The sequence below is a fragment of the Mastigoproctus giganteus genome, chromosome 6, assembly GCF_048544385.1.
Source record: "Mastigoproctus giganteus isolate SK-2022 chromosome 6, ASM4854438v1, whole genome shotgun sequence".
In the NCBI taxonomy this organism is placed as follows: domain Eukaryota; kingdom Metazoa; phylum Arthropoda; class Arachnida; order Uropygi; family Thelyphonidae; genus Mastigoproctus; species Mastigoproctus giganteus.
This window is the reverse complement of record NC_143580.1, coordinates 17,663,283-17,684,023: the sequence shown is the minus strand read 5'-3', so window position 1 is coordinate 17,684,023 and position 20,741 is coordinate 17,663,283. Positions and strand designations below refer to the sequence as shown.

Below are 20,741 nucleotides of genomic sequence, written 5' to 3'. Positions count from 1 at the left end.
CGATAGAGAAAAAATATGAAATTGTGAAACGCTTTGAGCGAAATGAAAGACCATGTGATATTGCACGTGCTACAGGCCTAAATGAGGCAACGCCGAGAATTACAAAGAATGCAGAGAAAATAAAAACAACTTTCATAGCAGGAACAACACAAAGTGTAATTAAAATCCATTAGATTAAGACACAAAGAAATGGAAGAGATGGAACAGCTGTCATCTGTTTGGATAGAAAATCAAACAAAAAACCAGTTCCAATACCAAACATAATAAATAATCGTTCCAATACCAAACCAGTTCCAATACCAAACATAATAAATAATCGTAATAAAATACTTACGTATTTTATTATGATTATTTATTATGTTTGGTATTGTTTTGGTTACAAATGTGTGTTCAATCTTGGGTGGTCGGCACCTAAACCTATTTTTCCCATAGGGCCTGTTGTTTATATTGCATGATTTTGCATTGCACGAGGGTTTCTAGGAACACAACTATCGTGCTATATGAGGACTGACTGTATTAAAAAATAGGTGAAAAATAAACATTCAAATGGCATTTAATGGATAAACCAATGCTAAATAAAAACTCCAATGTTATTTTTAATTACAAAATTTTTACCTCTGGGGCAATATAGTCAGGCGTCCCACAGAATGTAGTTGTAGTAGCACCATCAACAATACCTTCCTTGCACATTCCAAAATCTGCTATCTTACAGTGACCTTCACTATCTAGTAGTATATTATCTAATTTCAAATCCCTGAAAATGAGTAAAAAATGGAATCATTCAATTAGTTTAATTTCTACTAACACTGTCACTTCCAAATTAACAAACACAAATTCCACTTCATTAAAAAAATCCGTATGGTTAATGAACCGGAAACAATTCTATCCTACATCTATAGAACAGAATTGAATATAAATGGGTTTTCTTTGGAATTAAAAAAAAAAAAAAAAAAAAATGCATCATACTGTATTCATTGTCAGTAAAAATAAAAGGTGATAGACAATTTGTGTATACAAATTGTTTTACAGGCAGCTAGGATGCTACTTGCCATCCTAGCTGCCATTTCGGGATACCGAATACTTCAAAGAACAAAACATCGAAATATTAGTGACACTCACACTTTTTCTTGAAAATCATTTCATTTTAAAGACTCCTGTTTTGCTTGGTTTATCTACCCATCTGCCTAGGAATTATCTAGGCAGATGGGCTGAGAAGTGCCAACTGAAGTTTAACATTGACAAAATGCAAAGTACTGCATAGGGGTACCAGTAACCCCAGAGAAATGTACAAACTGGGTGGTTTACACTCGATGTAGTGGAGAATGAAAGAGACCTGGGGGTAATTGCGCATTCAAATATGAAGTTTTCTGAGCAGTGCAGACAGGCTGCCAGAGTAGGTCATGGGGTCTTGTCAATGATATACAGGAATTTTGCGAGCAGGGATAAGGAGGTTTGTTGTTATTTGGTTTTTAGAAGCATTAGCAACTAAGGCCATATTGCTCCGGGAATATGCGGTGGTCAATCCCTGACCTTTCCACATCCTCCATATTTGGTGGTCACGGGATAGAACCCCGGTCTAATCAAGAAGCGTGTGCTATGCACTGCTGCTGCTCCTGCCCACCTGGCTATGGAGGCGCCGATAAGGAGGTGATTATCCTCTTGTATAAGGCAATGGTCAGGCCACACCTTGAGTACTGCATACAGGTCTGAAAACCTCATTTTAGGAAGGATGTAGAGTTGCTAGAATGAGTACAGAGAAGGGCAACAAGACTGGTGAGAGGAACAAAGGGGTGCTATTATGAAGAGCTTAAGTTCTGCAAATTGCAGCGTCTGGAGAGTAGGCACCAGCGAGGCGATCTGATTGAGTTGTATAAGGCTTTGAATGGATTGAGCAGGCTCAATGCTGATGGGATTCTTCCTCTTGCTCAGATTACAAACCTGAGGAAAGACAGTTGTCGAATAGATGTGCAGAAATTTTCCTTTAGCGAGCGGGTAGTTGATTGCTGGAACAAAGTTCCATCTGCCGTTGTGGAAGTTGATAGCTTAAATAAATTCAAGGCAAAACTAGACAAACATTTGGAACAAATGGATGGGTGAAATGGGAAGGTTTTTTTTTTTTTTTTTTTGGCTGATGCTGTATAAGCTTGCTGTCTTGCATCATATGCCTCTACTAATGCTAAATGAGGAATGTATTCCTTTCAGATGAGCAATGCAATCCAATCCTATACTCACTGGCAAGAATGAAAGGCATTGTTTATCTAAGATTTTGCTTAATGTAACTGCTGAATATTTATAGGAACAAATAATATATTATTATAATAATTTAACAAGTACAATTAACTTACATAAGGGGAAAAAAAAAAGCTTATGGAATCTATATATATATATATATATATATATATATATATATATATATTTTTTTTTTTAAGAAAGGCAATATTAAAGAGGAACTTCTTAGGGTAGTATTGCATGATTTTAACACTAGTTTATAAAGATAAAATTGTGCTGATCACTTAAATGGGGGGCACCTTCGTAGCCAGGTGGGAAGGAGTAGCAGTGCGTAGCACATGCTTCTTGATTAGACCGGGATTCGAGTCTGTCACCACCAAATACGGAGGATGCAGAAAGGGCAGGGAATGACCACCGCATATCCCGGAGCAATATGGCCTTAGTTGCTAATGCTCCTTAAAAACCAAATAACAACAAACAAAACAACCAGAAATAATAGCATAGCTTAATTTAATTTATTATGATACATGGTACGTTATGTTAACGTGGTATTTTAAGAGATCTACAATTTTCGAATTGTCAACAAACAAAACTTAAATGTGGATTAGCAAGTTCCTAATAATGGTTTTGCCTTTCTGCAGCCTATCAGTAAAGCAGGATTACTGCCTCCATGGGAGGCAGTAATCCTGAATGGGAGGCTTTCCCACAACCAGAAACACTACTACCAAGTCATTCAATCATAATTATACAATACACAAACATCTACAGGATGTGGCAAAAGTCAAAACCTCATTATATTTCCAAATAAATAATAAGCAACTGGCATTTTAGCAAACTGTCATATAACTTTCAGAATCAGAAATCCAAAGAGGTATTGTGTCAAAATTATGTCATTTAAATTACATAATTTTTCATAAGCAGACTGTAAATGAGTAAATTGCAAATAAGTTAACTGTGAATTTTTAAGGAAAGCAATAGACACTTTCTATTGCCCTCCTCAGTGATTCAATTCTCATATTCCTTCTTGTACAAAGTTTTTCAAGTGATGGTTAGCTTGAAATTTGTTAAGGTAAATTTCTTTCCTTCAACAAACCCTCATTGAAAGAAGTCAATGGCAAGGAGAGATTGGGGAATATCTTGCTAACCAATTTATGTTCCCATAATGGGAATCCCTTTGGAAATAGTTCTTGCACTGTCTTTAAGGGCTCAAATTACAACAGCTAGCTCATTTCTGCTAAAATTAAGCATTCCACAAGTCTTTCTCTTCTTCACAGTTAGTAGATCTGAATTATTACTCAGTATCTTTCTTTTCTTTTCTTTTTTTTTTTTTTTGTCTGCTGTTTAAAAAAAAAAAAGAAAAGAAAAATGCATGGTTGCTATTATCTAAGGATCCACCATAAAAAACATAACTCACTGTGGAATGCAAAAATCATTTGTGAACCTTTCTGGAATTTCTGGCCCACCATCCACAATTTTGTTTACTCACATAACCATTAAAGTGAAAGTCATCATTTTTTTCAGCAAACTCCAGAAAATTGCACAAGAAATGCAGTTGTGGATCATTACTGGTAGGCTGCAACTCCAGAACTGGCTGAATTTTATGGAAAACAATTCAAAGTAATGTTAAAGAACTCTTCTTAGAGTTCTCAAGCAACTGAAATTCTTTGCCACACCCTTCACCTTTTTTTTTTTTTAAAGGCTACACTAAACTATTTTAACTTTACCTATATATAACAAGCTTTACCTATATATAACTCCATGCCGATGTAAGAACATTAAAGCTAAAGTTACTTCTGCTGCATAAAATCTTGCCCTTGGTTCATCAAATTTTCGGGCTTTCTGAATTTGGAACATTAGATCTCCTCCATTTACATATTCCATGACAAAGAATAACCGGTCCTATAAAAGGCAAATAATTTTATTAAATAAGAATGAAAGAATTTCTAAATTTCTAAATGAAAGAATATATAGTACACTCATTCTATTATCTGATTCCAGTCAAACAACTGAAAAAAATGTAAGTTACCGATTTCAAAAGTTATATTCCCAATATAGAATGCTAATAGAATAATAAGACAGAGCTTATCCTTAGAAGATCAAGGATAAACTCTATAGCTCTATTTATCAAAACCCATGGACACAAGAACCATTTTGAATTTCCAGTCATCTCCTTTGCACTCTACCACAGTAGATAATCAGTGCATACATCCTTAATGCTATGAAAGTTTTGTCAGGGCAAATTTCAATTATATTAAATTCATAACCAACAGCACAGTTACCCTAAATAATTTCTATTACAAGAATGTAATAAAAAAAAACATCCACAGCTTTATTCAGAAGCAAACAACCTAAACTGCCCCACATCCAGAATATTAATATTCCATGCAGTCCCATAATCAGTAAGAAGATAGCAAAAATAGTAACAGATTCCAACGTGAACTTGCTTCACAGGTTTTTTTAATTCCTCAAACAAGCATTTACCTATACAAGAGATTTAAGAAATAACCCCAACAGACCCATATACCTTCTGGAGTAGATATGACAAGAGAATCATATAGGAGTTTCTTTACAAAATCAGACTAACCCTCCAAGGACTTACAGTTTAGCAAGATTCAGAAGTATAATCTCACCTGCCATCCTTCAGAATGTGGGCTGGAATGAGATTGCATATGCAACTGTATTATCCACATATCACTCATCTAATAGAAGATTTAAAGAAGCATTTTATATTAAATGGTACAAACCTAAAGCTATCAATAGAAAAGACTGCATAAAATTCAACAGTAGCTTTTCCTACTTGAACCTTTACAGAGAAAGTCTTGATCAGTACCAAAGTTAGTAATTTTATGAGCAACAACCATCCAAAGTCTCCATAAATCATCAACCAGAAGACAACTCCCATGAAGTCACCTCTGAAAAACACCAATTTTCAAGAAATCAACAGTAGAACAATATCTGAGAAACCAGTTCTAAAGGGCATCAAAAACATTCCAGAAAGGTCACCACAGTGTCAAAATTTTTGGTTAAGAAGCTCATTCCAGGACTCTAGATGGCTCTGTAACCAAAAAGAATTTTCCTCCTTTTAACTATAAATGAATAAATAAATAATTCACTTATTTGGTTATTCATTTGTCTAATGCTTATATCTATCATGACTTGAACAATATATTTTATGATTAACTCCAATGTATTTTTCCCAATTTAAATTTCAGAATGTACACATTACCTTTTCTTTAATAGTTAATTTCTAGTAATTTTGATTCTATATGCTATCTCTCTCTCTCTCTCTGGCTCTGTTTTTACCCCCTCCCCTCCTCTGCCTGTACATTTTTTTCTATTTCTACTTGCTTATCTCTTGTCATTCCCGCTTCTTGCTGGGTAAATAAATAAACCAGCCTTCTCCATTTAGCTCTATCTTCCCATGATATCTTTCTCTTTCTCTCTCTCTCTCTCTCTCTCTCTCTCCAGCTCCTTCCAGCAAAAGCTTCTTCTCTCCATATTGCTCATTTCTTCTTGGCCTTTTATTGTCCAATTTCATTTATAACATCCTCTTTGAGAGGATTATCTTCCATTCTCTTTACATGACCAAACCAGCTCAGTGTTCCTCTCAATCATTTCTTATAATTGTTCTTCTCCCACTTTCTCCCAAATGGCTGCATTTCTTACTTTATCTGTCCTAGTCTTTCTACACACACACACACACACACACACACACACACACACACACACACACACACACACACACACACACACACCTCTCATTTTCATTACCTGCATCCTAATAATATCCTTCTCTCACATTACCCACAATTCTGATCCATAGGTTATTATTGGTACATAATAAGCTCTATAAAAAGTTAGAGAAGTTTGACTTCTGGGAGGGCTTATTGGTGGAATATCACTGAGAAGGCTAAGATCCACCCTGGATTATAATGCCAGAAGTTCTATAAAGTAACTTCTTGCACTTTTCAGGTACCTCTTTCTCCACAGTATTTTAAAATGTTTTATAACTGTTTACACAGTTATAAAATATTCTTCCTCGTTCTGCTTTGCTACATATCTCCTTATCAATTCTCCCTTTATCTACTATACTCCCTAAATACAAAACCATCCACTTCTTCTATCTTCTTTCCTTCAATAAAGATTTTAATCTCCTCCTCTCCCTCCTTCCTTCATTCTCATTGCATTATTCTTAGCAGCACTAAACTTTAAATCTCATTTCTTTGCCTCCTCACCCAGCTTTCCACCTGCTCCGCTACCTCCTCCTCCTCCCCTATCCCCATAAATTAACAAATCATCAGCAAATATCATCACTTAAATTTTTCAGTCACAGTACACCTAATTCTGTTTTTACACGATAGATACGTTCCTGAAAAATACGTGTAAAAAAAATTCGTGTAAAAAAAGACATTGTATTTATGGAAGAAAAGAAGATTGGTTCCGGATCTAAAAAAATCAGTAAAAATAATTAAAAAAAAACACATAAAAATATCCGTTTTAAGCTTATTATTTTATTTCAACAAAATACACATGTAATAATATGTAATTAAAATGTATTAAAATAAATTTGTATGCATATGAAATGAAAAAAAATTCTTCATGAACAAAAAAAATCTGTTTTACACATAACAAGATTTTATTCATTTTCACTTTCTGATAATAAACGGCGCATACGTTTGCGTACGACTGGAATATCGCTGCCATCACTAGAAATGTTGTGGACATCGTCTTCTTCCTCTATTAATGAAATTCTTTCTGTGATCTCTTCAGCAAAATCAGCACGAGTCTCCTCTGGTGCTGATGTTTCACCGGTTTTACGAACGAATTCAGTTATTAATCGTTGTGTTCGTGTTTTGGTTAGGCCGTTATATAATTCTCTGTAAGAGGCTGTCAACAACTTCAGTTCACGTTGGAACTTCCCAGCGCGTTCCTCATTAGGGTCATGTTTGACAAAATGATTACCTAATTTTCTGACCAGTTCCAGACCTTCTTTTATTAAATCTGCATTTAGAACAGGATCATTTTCTTCATTATCACTACGTTCTGTGGGATAAGGAGTCCCAAGGACAACCTCTAATATTTCATCTTCGCTTAGGGCTTTGTCGGTTAACAATTCATCAATATCTTCAAACGATAGATCATCGAATCCTTCTCCACCAATTTTGTGTGCCATTGTAATGATGTTGGGAGATTCGGTCGTATTAGGGATGATGGGATCTTTGCTTTTTACACATTGTGGCCAAACCGCTTTCCAACACGCATTTAAAGTTGCTGGTTTTAATTCAGTTAACGCTAATCCAACTTGATTGATACAATCCATAATTGAGAATTTCTTCCACACATCAATGACTGTTAGTGTTTCATCATTCAGTTTGTCCAAAACGTGTTGGAATGTTCGTTTTACGTAGTATGTTTTAATTGTCGCAATTATACCTTGGTCTAGCGGTTGTATCAAAGATGTAGTATTAGGTGGCAGAAATAAAATTTGTACGTTTGGGTGTTACAAGACAGGATGGCCGGGTGCATTGTCAAGAATCAGAAGAACTTTAAATTCGAGACCTTTCAAATTCATACATAACGTCTGACTTCTGGGACGAAACAGTTGTTGAACCATTCTGTAAAAATAGTAGTGGTCACCCAGGCCTTCTTGTTTGCCATCCAGTGAACAGGCAGTTTATTGATATCTACACCTTTCATTGAACGTGGGTTTAGGGCTCGATTTACCAGCAGTGGTTTCAACATACAATCTCCTGAAGCGTTGGAGGAAAATAATAAGGTCACACGATCCTTAGCTACCTTAAGACCACCAGCAGTTTTCTGCGATTTGGCTACATACGTTCTGTTCGGCATTCGTTTCCAGAAGAAACCAGTTTCATCTGCATTCCACACTTGATCAGGAGTGTATCCTCCATCTTCAATAATTTTTGCAAGTTCCTGCGGGAATACTTTAGCAGCCGATTCATCTGCAGATGCAGTTTCACCTTTAATTTTTATATTATGAAGAGCATTCCTTTTAAGAAACCCTGTCATCCAACCTGTACTCGCAGAAAATTCATACTTTCTGTTTAACTGAGATGAAGTGCTTGGCTCCTTTTCTTTAATCTGTCTGTAAATTCTTAGTGCTGTTTGCTTGATGGCATTTCCATCTACTGGTACTCTTTTTTGTGACTGATCTTCTATCCATATTACCAGGGCCTTTTCCATTTTTTCCTTGACAATATCTCTTGTATATGATGATGAATTAACACTTACTTTTGTTCCAGAACATACCGACTTCCTAATTGCAATTTCATTTTTCTTAATAGTTCTTACGGTAGCTTCATGTACACCAAAATGCTTTCCTACAGACGTAGCCCCTTGTCCAGTTGCAAGACGATCTAAAATTTGAATTTTAAGTTCCAAAGAAATCGCTTTCCTTTTCATTTTGGTAATAGGCGAATTATTCGACATTATATAAGGGCTACCGAAAAATATCTCAGTTATAATTAATAAAAAAAAGGTATGAAAATTTTGTAAACTTACAATTTATTGACTGTTGGCAAAATTAATAAATTTATATGTGCACAAATTTCACTAAAGATTCTTTCACTTTGAAATAGAGCTTACTACTACATGTCTGCCGAAGATACAATGCACGAATACCGTAGATGTGCACCAAATTCAATAAAAACGTTGATGATTCATAGATACCTAGACGTACACATTGGTAAGCAAAAGCACGCGTTTCAAAACGCATACACTAGCTGTTATCCAATCTATTGGTGCGTGTAATATAGAAATGATACTAATATGCCACAAATAAAAAAAATTTTCTTAGAATTTAGGCAAAAAAAAATTCATAGAAATCGTGTTAAATCAAAATGACTCGCGTAAAAAGAGAATGAAATATTTATTTTGAATTCGTGTTAAATCAAATTCGTGTAAAAAAAGTTCGTGCAAAAACAGAATTAGGTGTACTTTTCGCCATAGCATTTGCTATATCATCCATTACTAATATGAACAGTAAATATGAGAGTGCACTACCCTGTCTCAGTCCATTATTAATTTCAAACCAGCCTGTTTCCAACCATTGTTTTCACACAGCTTTCAGTTCCTTTGTATAAACTTTTAACACTCTCTATCAATGACTTTTTTACTCCATTTCCTTAACACTTCCCATTCCCTTCTCTCTATGCTATCATATGCCTTTTTTGACATCCAATGCACAGATCCCTCCCATGCTCTTAATATTTTTTCATCATTTGTCTCATAGCAAAAATTAGAGGCATGGTCATCTACCTTTTCTGAAGCCACTGTGCTCTTCTCTCATCCTACTTTCAACCTTTTTCTCATACTCTCCTCTTCACAATTCTTTTGTACAATTTCCCTACATGACTAGTCAGGGTGATCCCTCTATAATTCTCACACTTTTTCCTGTTCCCCTTTTTACATATATGCACAATCAATCCTCTTTTCCAGTTTCTTGGTATCCTTTTCTCCTCCCATACTACTTTCATTACTCTGTTTATCCACTGCAGCCCTGCTTGGGTAGCACATCTTACCATTCCTATAGTACCGTCATTAAACCCCTTTCATCTTTTCCATTGCCGCTCCCACTTCATTTCTTGATATCCCCCTTCTCCTTTGTATCTCCTTTTTCTCTGATGTTCAATTGCCTCCTAAAATAGTCTTTCCACTTCTTTATTTCTTCTTCATTTGTAATTATTCTTCTCATCTCATTATACAGGTAATGTTGTTCCTTCCTATCCCTCCTCTCCTATTCTTCACTAAACCATATAACATCATTTTTCCATTATTAATATCCTACACATCTGCAAACAACTCTTCAACCATTTCTTCTTCTATTAACTATTCTCTTTTCATCCCTTTTTTTCTTCTTTATATTCTCTCTTTCCATCTCCTCACACGCTTCCTCCACAGTCAAAAACTAAAAAACCTTTTTAAATCCTTCCCATTATTTCTCTTCTCCTTGTACTTCATTCTCAGGCATCAGTTTCTCCATCTCTATCTTTTCTCTATACATTTTTCCTATATTCTCATTTTTTTCAGCCTCCATATCTTAATCCTCCTCTTGTGTCTTTTATTTCTTTCTTTCATTGATGCTAGCACCCCTATAAATAGTCTATGTTCACTGTCCATCACTACTCCTGGTGGTTCCCAGCCAAACCTCATAACTATTCTGCTTCTGGAACCACCCATTCCAATTCTTAGTCCATTTCTCAAGCATATATCCAACATTCTTTTGCTTTTTCCAAACTTGCCCAAAACCTTTTCCTATCCTCTTCTATCTATGCCAACTTGCACTTTAAAATCACCCATAACAATCTGATCTTCTTAAGTATGCCTCCATATCTTACTCAAACAACCTTTTCCTTACTTCCTGTTTGTAGTACATACCCTGAAGAATGTTGACCCCTTTCTGTTCTACCATCATCTTGATCCCTACCATCCTGTTGCTTATTTGGTTAACCTCCATAACTTTCTCCCTCCATTCAGGGCTCAATACTATAACCACTCTGTTTTTCCCTCTCTTCAATTTCCTGACCATCAAAGCTCATGACTCGTTCCTAGGTCCTTTCGTCCTTTGTCCCTCCATCCCACTTCACTTTTTTCTATTTCTATTGGCTAATTAAGGTTCTTTTAATTTTATTTCTTTTCCTGGTTATTTATAATAATTTGTCCTGCTGCAGTTTTCAGTCTATAGGAAGTAGTTCTTAGGATTAGAAATGCGCCTTACAATGGCTCACCTTAGTATTCTACTTAGGATTGGCTCAATTAAACAGTTACATTTAATAATTACATTTTATTTATTAATAGTTAAATTTAATTGCTATCTTTTATAACTTATGGGGTGATCTGGGCTCTACCCTCTCTCCCAAATAGCAGCCATCTTCTTAGTAGTTACTCATGTCGTCTGCTCTCATTATTAACTATCAAGTCTAGTTGACATATACACAATAATATTTCAATTATTTATTCATCAACTTTAATGACAGACAGCTCTTTTCTAAGTGCTTCTCTCAGTTTCAAGTAAGAATAGATTTTTTTTTTTTTTTAAACTGGTTCACTGATATTTTCTACAGTTCTCACATAGATATAGATTAATATTATGGTAACCCTCACTTATAATATTATCTCATGACTTATATTAAAATCAATCTAAATGTTATTCCTATGACTGTAGACTTGATTCTGGATACCACAATTAAAATAAATAATTGTGAATTACAAGTTGAAAATCAATGCATAGCAATAACATCCATCACAGCAAGTGGTCAGACATGGTGGTGATGAGGAAGGGGTTACAACTTATTGCATCAAAATGATGAGAACTCTACTGTAAATTTCACATCTGGTTTAAATATATATGTACATATTAAGAGTAAATGTTACAAAGTTATCTTCTCTTTCTTCAATTTGTATTTGTGCCTGCAACTCAATGAAACCATTGGTCACAAGGTCTTCTCTATGAGACTCCAGCCATTCACATCTTCAATATCTACCTCCAGGTTATGGTGCTTCATCATTTATAAAACTTCCTTTGTGACATTTTCTTGCATATTTTGGGGGGGGGGGGGATTTTCACAGCTATGGACAAACTGTGGGCAAAGTCTTCTCCAACAACTTTTCATAGTGGATTTCTCATTGACATAAGGGTGATCATTTTCAATTGTACATATCTATTAATATTAGTATCTGCTCTCATTATACATTATATTATAGTTTTGGATATCTTGTATAAAGATACAAGATATCCAAAACTGCATATGAGTGCTTTCTTACCATCATTAGCAGCAATAGCCTGAGCCACATTTCTTTTTGAATAATACTGCTTAAAGGTGAAAGTTACCCCTTGTTGCACAAATTTTTATTTTTTTTTTCAGCTCATCAGTTTCGCAGGCACAATCACTTTGTTTTCTCGTTCACTTATCTGAATCACATTGGTAAAACAATACTTCAAAGTTATTTTTCCACAAAAACTAGAAAATTGAAAACATGTAATTAGAGCAGCAATACATTTGAGACTGCAAAAACTATACTGCAATCAAAACTAAAACTTTTGTCTTAGTTTCGCTTTTGGATTTATAAGGCACGCTAACTTCTAAACTCATAAATAAATAAATTTTTTGTTCATGCTCTGGATGATCTCAGGAACTGGGAGTATACAATTACTGTAATCATTTACTAGGATAATATGAATTCCCATTTAAAAGTTTGGAATCACATTTCATTTTCTTAATTTTCGAAGTTTTTATTAAAATTGGACTAACTAGTTTACCAATTATTATTAAATTATTTTCTATTATGTATGACAATAAAAAAGCTTAAATAATGTTTAAGAAATATTTAAGAAATTTCTAGAACATTCAAGAATGTTCCAGAAAAGCATAAAAGACTCCTGAATGTGGTAGAACATGTAGAAGATTCCTGAACATTATAGATGATTCAAGAATATTCTAGAGTGTTTTGAATAACATAAATTGAGGAGCAAGAACTGTAACTTATAAAATCGAACACTTGTCATTCAGAAAGAATGTCTGGTGTAAGTTATGTGTTTCATGATAAACATGGCAAGATATAGGGAGCTGAGCATTGAAAAAAGAAGTGCTATTTGTAAAAAGAAAGTTATTCCATGAGAAGTATTGGAAAAAAAACCTGGTAGTTTAAAGTGGTAGTAGTAGTAGAGGCATGTGATGCTGCATAAAATGCAGCATCACATTAATATTTTTCATTACAATAGGACTAACTAGTTTACCAATTGTTATTCAATTATTTTCTATTATGTATGACAATAAAAAAAGTTAAATAATGTTTAAGAACTTTCTAGAACATTCAAGAATGTTCCAGAAAAGCATAAAAGATTCCTGAATGTCGCAGAACATGTAGAAGATTCCTCATTCAGCAAAAAAAAAAAAAAAAAAAAACACCCCCCCAAAATTTTACACATCCATTCCCTCTAAACATTTGTCCAGTTCCTCCTTGAATTTATTTAAGCTATCAACTTAGCATTAGCATTAGTAGAGGCATATTGCTTTCTGCATCACATGCAGAAAGCAATATGCCTCTACTACTACTTTCTGCATCATATGCAGAAAGCAAACTTATACAGCATCAGCCAAAAAAAAAAAAAAAAAAAAACCACTCCCATTTCACCATTCATTCATTCGAAATACCTGTCCAGCTGGGCCTTAAATTTATGTGGAAGTTGCATCTGCATTCACACATGATGGTTGAACTCCTCAACCATCATGTGTGAATGCAGATGCAACTTCCACAACAAGGGATGGAAGTCTGTTCCACCAACCAACCACCTACTGGCTAAAGGCAAATTTCAGCACATCTATCCTACACCTGCCTTTCTTCAATTTAAAAATTTATGCCCTCTCAGGTGATTATTCTGAGCAAGAGGAAGAATCCCATCGGCATTGAGCATACTCAAACCATTCAAGGCTTTATACACCTCTATCAGATCACCTCGCCGGTGCCTAGTCTCCAGACACTGTAATTTGCAAAACTTAAGCCTTTCTTCGTAAGAACAACACTTTGTTCCATTCACTAATCTTGTTGCCCTCCTCTGTACTCGTTCCAGCAGCTCTACATCCTTCTTGAAATGAGGCCTCCAGACCTGTATACAGTACTCAAGGTGTGACCTGACCATTGATTTATACAAGGGAAAAATCACCTCCTTATCCCTGCTAGAAAAATTCCTGTATATCATTGACAAGACACCATGAGCTACTCTTGCAGCCCATCTGCACTGCTCAGAAAACTTCATATCTGCCTGCACAATTACCCCTAGGTCCCTTTCATTCTCTACCACTGTCAGTGTAGTACCACAGAGTTGATACGTTGCTCTGTGGTTACTGTTTCCCATAGGTAGTACATTACATTTGTCAATGTTAAACTTCATTTTCCACCTCTAAGCCCATCTGCTCAACCTTTCCAAATCCTGTTGCAGCAGCATAGCATCAGTAGTGTCCTTAACAACCCTGCCAACCATTGTATCATCTGCAAACTTGGACATTAAGCTTGATATACCATCATCAAGATCATTTATAAATACAGAAAACAACAATGGACCCAACACTGAACCCTGAGGAACTCCACTAATAACATTAGTCCACGATGAGCAGTGTCCATTGATTACCACTCTCTGACTTCCACTCCTCAACCATCACTTTATCCATAGCAGCAATTTGCCTCCAATGCCACACTGCTCCAATTTGTGCAGCAGTCTTCCATGTGCAACAGTATCAAAAGTCTTTCTAATATCAAAGTTACAAAACCATGCTGTGTTCGAGCTATAACTGAAGTCTTGTCTAGATGATCCTGCAGTGCTTCTTTAACCAGTGCCTCCATTAATTTTCCTGGAACAGAAGTTAAACTCACAGGTCTATAATTATTTGTGTCAGCCTTTGATCCTCCTTTGTGAATCGGGGTCACATTTGCATATCTCCAGTCTATGGGTACCTCCCCTGAGTCCAAAAAAGCTGTCATAATTACAGCTAAGGGTTTGCTTACTTCCTTTGCTGCCTCCTTTAATATAACTGGACAGATCTCATCTACCGCAGGTGCCTTTTTTATGTTTATCCTCAACAATTTCTCCTCCACTTTCCTCTCAGTTATTACAAAATCATCTAACTTACTGCCAGAGTTTACTTCACCTCTGGCATTCCCCTTCCTGAATAACTCCTCATGTGTGAATGCAGATGCAAAATACTCATTTAGTTTGTTAGCCACCTGAGCAGGATCCTCAACTGTTGAACCATCAATATCCAGTGCACCAATCTGATTCATTCCTTTCCTTCTAGAGTTCTTTCAAGAAAAGAGCTCTTTTCTGTTTTCTTTACATCCTTTGCCAAAGATTTCTCATAATCTGCCTCTGCCTTCCTAATCTCCTTTGTGACTTGGTTACAGACCAGCTTATATCTATCATAGGCTTCCATGTCACCCATTAATTTATATGTATCCCATGCATTTTTCTTCTCTGCCATATGTCTCATTAGTTCATCTGACATCCATTTAGGCCTAAACCTTGAACAACATTTCTTAGTTGGTATGTACAGCTTAGTAGCTCCCAATCTTTGAATGCTTCCCATTTTGAATTTGCTGTTGGTAACATCATCAGTTGGTCCCACTGTATAGAATTTAAATACTGTCACAGACCATCGTAGTTGCCTTTACGAAAGCAAAAAACCCTTCCCTTTACCCCTGATGGTAGTTACCTCTTTGAGTAAATCCCACTTCAGCACACTGTGATCACTGCCACCTAGTGGTTTCTTTATCTGCAGATTCTTAATGCATGAAGAATCACTACTGATAATCAGATCAAGAGTATTACTCCCTATAGTTGCCCCCCTAACATGCTAATGTAGAAAACAATCATCCAATAAATCCACAAAAGCCTTTCTGGTGTGTGAGTGACCAACCCACAAATTCCAGTCAATATCTGGGAAATTAAAATCCCAGCAATTAACTACCCACTGGCTAAAGACAAATTTCCACACATCTATTCTACAATTGTCTTTCCTCAATTTCAATTTATGCTCCCTCAGGTTCGTAATCTGACCAAGCAGAAGAATCCCATCAGAATTGAGCATGCTCAACCCATTCAAGGTCTTCTACACCTCAATCAGATCACCTTGCAAATGCCTAGTCTCCAGCTGCTGCAATTTGCAGGACTTAAGCCTTTCTTGGTAAGGGCACCCCTTTGTTCCCCTCACCAATCTTGTTGCCCTCCTCTGTACTCATTCAAGCAACTCTACATCCTTCCTAAAATGAGACTTCCAGACTTGTATGCAGTACTCAAGGCATGGCCTGACCATTGCCTTATACAAAGGGATAATCACCTCCTTTTTTTCCCCTACTAGCAAAATTCTTGTATATGATTGACAACACCCCATTGACCTGCTCTGGCAGCCTGTCTGCATTGCTCAGAAAACTTCATATCTGACTGCACAATTGCGCCCGGATCTTTTTCATTTTCTACCACCCTAACTGTAGTATCACCCAGATGTACACCGACAAACTACAATCAGGAAAACCACATGTAACAAATGGAAGCACAAGATAAGACCATTCCATTGATTTCTAAAAGCAATCAATTTACTGTACCTGAAATATGAGCTGAGTTCAATAGGAACGGAGAAACTCGCATATCTACATCCACTGCAAAACTTTATCTTAAACAAGCAGGATTTCATGGTCGTGTAGCAGTCCAAAAACCCTTATTACTCATAAAACCAAAAGAAACTGTTGGTTTGAGCTAAGAGCCAATAACCTGGACATATGAAGAGTGGAGAAACAAATTGCGGATGGATAAAACCAAATTTGAAATTTTTGGATCGAAGTGTGGAGTTTATGTGACACAATCAATTGAAATAAAAATGGTGTCACACTGTTTAGTGCCTATGTCAAGCATAGTGGTGGTTCCATAATGATATAACCCCAGGGGCTCACATCTGGTGAGTATGGGCTTGGCACACCCAGGGTCCTGAGCTGGATATCATCATTCTTCTTCTTTTTCTTTGTGATTCTCTCTCTCTCTCTCTCTCTCTCTCTCTCTCTCTCTCTCTCTCTCTCTCTCTCGGGGTAATTCAGAAATTTTTTTTTTTTTTTTTTTTTTGCTGGTGCAGCATAAGCCTCAGGCTTCCTTGCACCATATGGCTAATAATAAAAATGATAATAATAAAATAATCTGGGGTCGCTTCTGTTTTTATGGAGTGGGTGAAATCATCAGAATTGAAGGAATTTATTTTCAGAATTAAGAAAAGAAGGCTATAAAAACATTCTTAAATGTAACGCAATATCGTCTAGACTTCAACTTAGTGGCAAAAATTTTATATTATAACAAGACAATGACCGAAAGCATAGCTCTAAGCTGTGCAGGAACTTTCTAGCAACTAAACAGAGGAGGTATTGCAAATTATGATATGGCCACCCCAATCGCCTGACTTAAACCCAGTTGAGCTTTTATGGGTCATACAGACTGTCAACTATTATAAAATTAATTACCAGAATGTCACATTGTGTAATGCAGTGATAAAATTTCATGATGTGTATTTTGATGAAAAATCAGTATGGTTGTTAATATTAATCATTTAAATATTTTTTGCTGTAAATTTTTCAATGCTTAATAAAAAATCTTAAAATACTTTGCAGTGTGTTTTTTTATATTAAACCTTACATTATCATAGCTAATTTCAAAAATATTAGTGAAAACTGTTGTCATACATTGTGATTCCAAACTTTTAGGTGGAATCACATGTGTGGTACACATGTATACCACACAAACAGTATTAGTATGGAATATACACATCACTGGATGTACATTAACTAGATGTACTAAGTGTTAGGTGCAATTGAAATGAAAATATAATTAGTATCACAAAATAGTAAAAGCAGAATTACTGTATTAATATTAAATAAAACATGAACCAATATAAAGAAGTAATCTAATTTCAATTTCATGGTTTATGTCTTATAAGCATTACATGGTTTATTAGCATTAGCATTAGTAGAGGCATTTGATGCAAGAAAGCAAGCTTATGCAGCATCAGCCAAAAAAAAAAAAAAAAAAACCACTTCCACTTCACCCCTCTGTTCGTTCAAAATATCTGTCCAGCTGAGCCTTAAACTTATTTAGGCTATCAACCTCCACCACAAGGGATGGAAGTCTGTTCCACCAACCAACCACCCGCTGGCTAAAGGCAAATTTCCGCACGTCTATCCTACATCTGTCTTTCCTCAATTTGAATTTATGCCCTCTCAGGTGATTATTCTGAGCTAGAGGAAGAATCCCATCAGCATTGAGCATGCTTAAACCATTCAAGGCTTTATACACCTCTATCAGATCACCTCGCCGGTGCCTAGTCTCCAGACACTGTAATTTGCAAAACTTAAGCCTTTCTTCGTAAGAGCACCCCTTTGTTCCATTCACTAATCTTGTTGCCCTTCTCTGTACTCGTTCCAGCAGCTCTACATCCTTCTTGATGTGAGGCCTCCAGACCTGTATACAGTACTCTAGGTGTGGCCTGACCATCGCCTTATACAATGGAATAATCACCTCCTTATCCCTGCTGGAAAAATTCCTGTATATCATTGACAATACTCCATGAGCTACTCTTGCAGCCCGTCTGCACTGCTCAGAGAACTTCATATCTGCCTGCACAATCACCCCCAAGTCCCTTTCATTCTCTACCACTGTCAGTGTTGTAGCATAGAGTTGATACGTTGCTCTGGGGTTGCTGTTTCCCATGTGTAGTACTTTACATTTGTCAATGTTAAACTTCATTTGCCACCTCTCAGCCCATCTGCTCAACCTTTCCAGATCCTGTTGCAGAAGCATAGTGTCAGTAGTGTCCTTGACAACCCTGCCAACCTTTGTATCGTCTGCAAACTTGGACATTAATCCCGATATACCATCATCAATATCATTTATAAATACAGAAAACAATAATGGACCCAACACTGAGCCCTGAGGGACTCCACTAATAACATCAGTCCACGATGAGCAGTGTCCATTGATTACCACTCTCTGTCTTCTCCCACTCAACCACCCCTTTATCCATAGCAGCAATTTGCCTCCAATGTCACACTGCTCCAATTTGTGTAGCAGTCTTCCATGTGCAACAGTATCAAAAGCCTTTCTAAGATCCAAGTATATAATATCAAAGTTATTCCCTGCATCCAGTTCTTTTGTGACTGCATCATAGTATCCAATCAAGTTGGTCAGGCAAGACTTCCCCTTAACAAAACCATGCTGTGTCTGAGCTATAACTGAAGTCTTGTCTAAATGATCCTGCAGTGCGTCTTTAACCAGTGCCTCCATTAATTTTCCTGGAATAGAAGTCAAGCTCACAGGTCTATAATTACTTGTGTCAGCCTTTGATCCTCCTTTGTGAATTGGGGTCACATTTGCACATTTCCAGTCTATGGGTACCTCCCCTGAGTCCAAGGAAGCTCTCATAATTATGGCTAAGGGTTTGCTTACTTCCTTTGCTGCCTCCTTTAATATAACTGGATAGATCCCATCCACCCCGGGTGCCTTTCTTGTGTTTATCTTCAACAGTTTCTCCTCCACTTTACTCCCAGTTATTTCAAGATTCTGTAACTTACTGCTAGAGTTGAATACACCTCTGGCATTCCCCTCGCTGAATAACTCCTCATGTGTGAATGTCGATGCAAAATATTCATTTAGTTTGTTAGCCACCTGAGCAGGATCATCAACACTTGACCCATCAATATCAAGTGGACCAATCTGATTCATCCCTTTCCTTCTAGAGTTTACATAAGTAAAGAACTCTTTGCTGTTTTTCTTTGCATCCCTTGCCAAGGATTTCTCGTAATCTGCCTTCGCCTGCCTAACCTCCTTTGTAACTTGGTTGCATATCAACTTGTATCTATCATAGGCTTCTGTGTCATGTGTTAATTTGTAAGTATCCCATGCATTTTTCTTCTCTGCCATATGCCTCATTAGTTCATCTGACATCCATTTTGGCCTAAACCTTGAACAATATTTCTTAGTTGGTATGTAAAGCCTAGTAGCTTCCAAGATAAGTTCTTTGAATGCTTCCCATTTTGAATTTGCTGTTGGTAACATCATCAGTTGGTCCCACTGTATAGAATTTAAATACTGTCTCAGTCCATCGTAGTCGCCTTTACGGAAGCAATAACCCTTCCCTTTACCCCTAATGGTAGTTACCTCTTTGAGTAAATCCCACTTCAGCACACTGTGATCACTGCCACCTAGTGGTTCATTTATCTGCAGATTCTTGATGCATGAAGAATCACTGCTGATAATCAAATCAAGAGTATTACTCCCTCTAGTTGCCTCCCGAACATGCTGATGTAGAAAACAATCATCCAATAAATCCACAAAAGCCCTGCTAGTGTGTGAGTATCCAGCCCCCAAATTCCAGTCAATATCTGGGAAATTAAAATCTCCCATTATAAGACACTCTGATTTACTGGCCCACTCTATTTCCCTGTACAGTTCCTTATTATACTCATCAGAGTCATTAGGCCTATAGCACACTCCTACTCTCAATTTTGATCTCCCAATGCTTATGTCACACCAAACTGACTCAACACTGCACTGTCCAGCGATGTCGACTGGCTTCACTTCCTTGGTTTTTATGTGTTTCTTAACTAATAGCATAACACCTCCCCCCTTCCTATCCTGTCTATCCTTTCTGTAGACGTTGTACTCCCCAAATTGCAGTTCCGCATCCCTTATATCTGTGTGACACCACGTCTCTGATATCCCAACAATATCTGCCTTCGATGTTTTGAGCAATACCTCAAATTCATCAAATTTATTTACTAAACTCCTAGCATTGGTGTACACGCAAGTATACCTGCACCTGTTTCTATTCTTAGCTACCCTAACACAACCCATATGTTTACTTGTACCACAATGGCTCCCAGCAGTCTCTGAAATACCATGCATCTTGTTTTTCAGGCTTCTGCTCATTCTAATAGAAGCAGTGCAAGAATCTCTTTCACCTCTG

At 36.6% G+C, this 20,741-nt stretch overlaps 1 protein-coding gene across 2 annotated transcripts in view; it reads right to left on the bottom strand.

Moving 5' to 3' along the window:
- The window catches only part of Pkc98E (Protein kinase C), a 238,221-nt gene that overhangs the window by 34,900 nt on the left and 182,580 nt on the right, over window positions 1–20,741 (bottom strand). For both annotated transcript variants that reach the window (XM_090375862.1, XM_090375861.1), the window contains 2 exons: window positions 3,974–4,128; window positions 616–754 (listed from right to left, as the gene is read on the bottom strand). In XM_090375862.1, coding sequence (XP_090231988.1) covers window positions 616–754; window positions 3,974–4,128 — 294 coding nt within the window. The remainder of the gene's footprint in view (window positions 1–615; window positions 755–3,973; window positions 4,129–20,741) is intronic.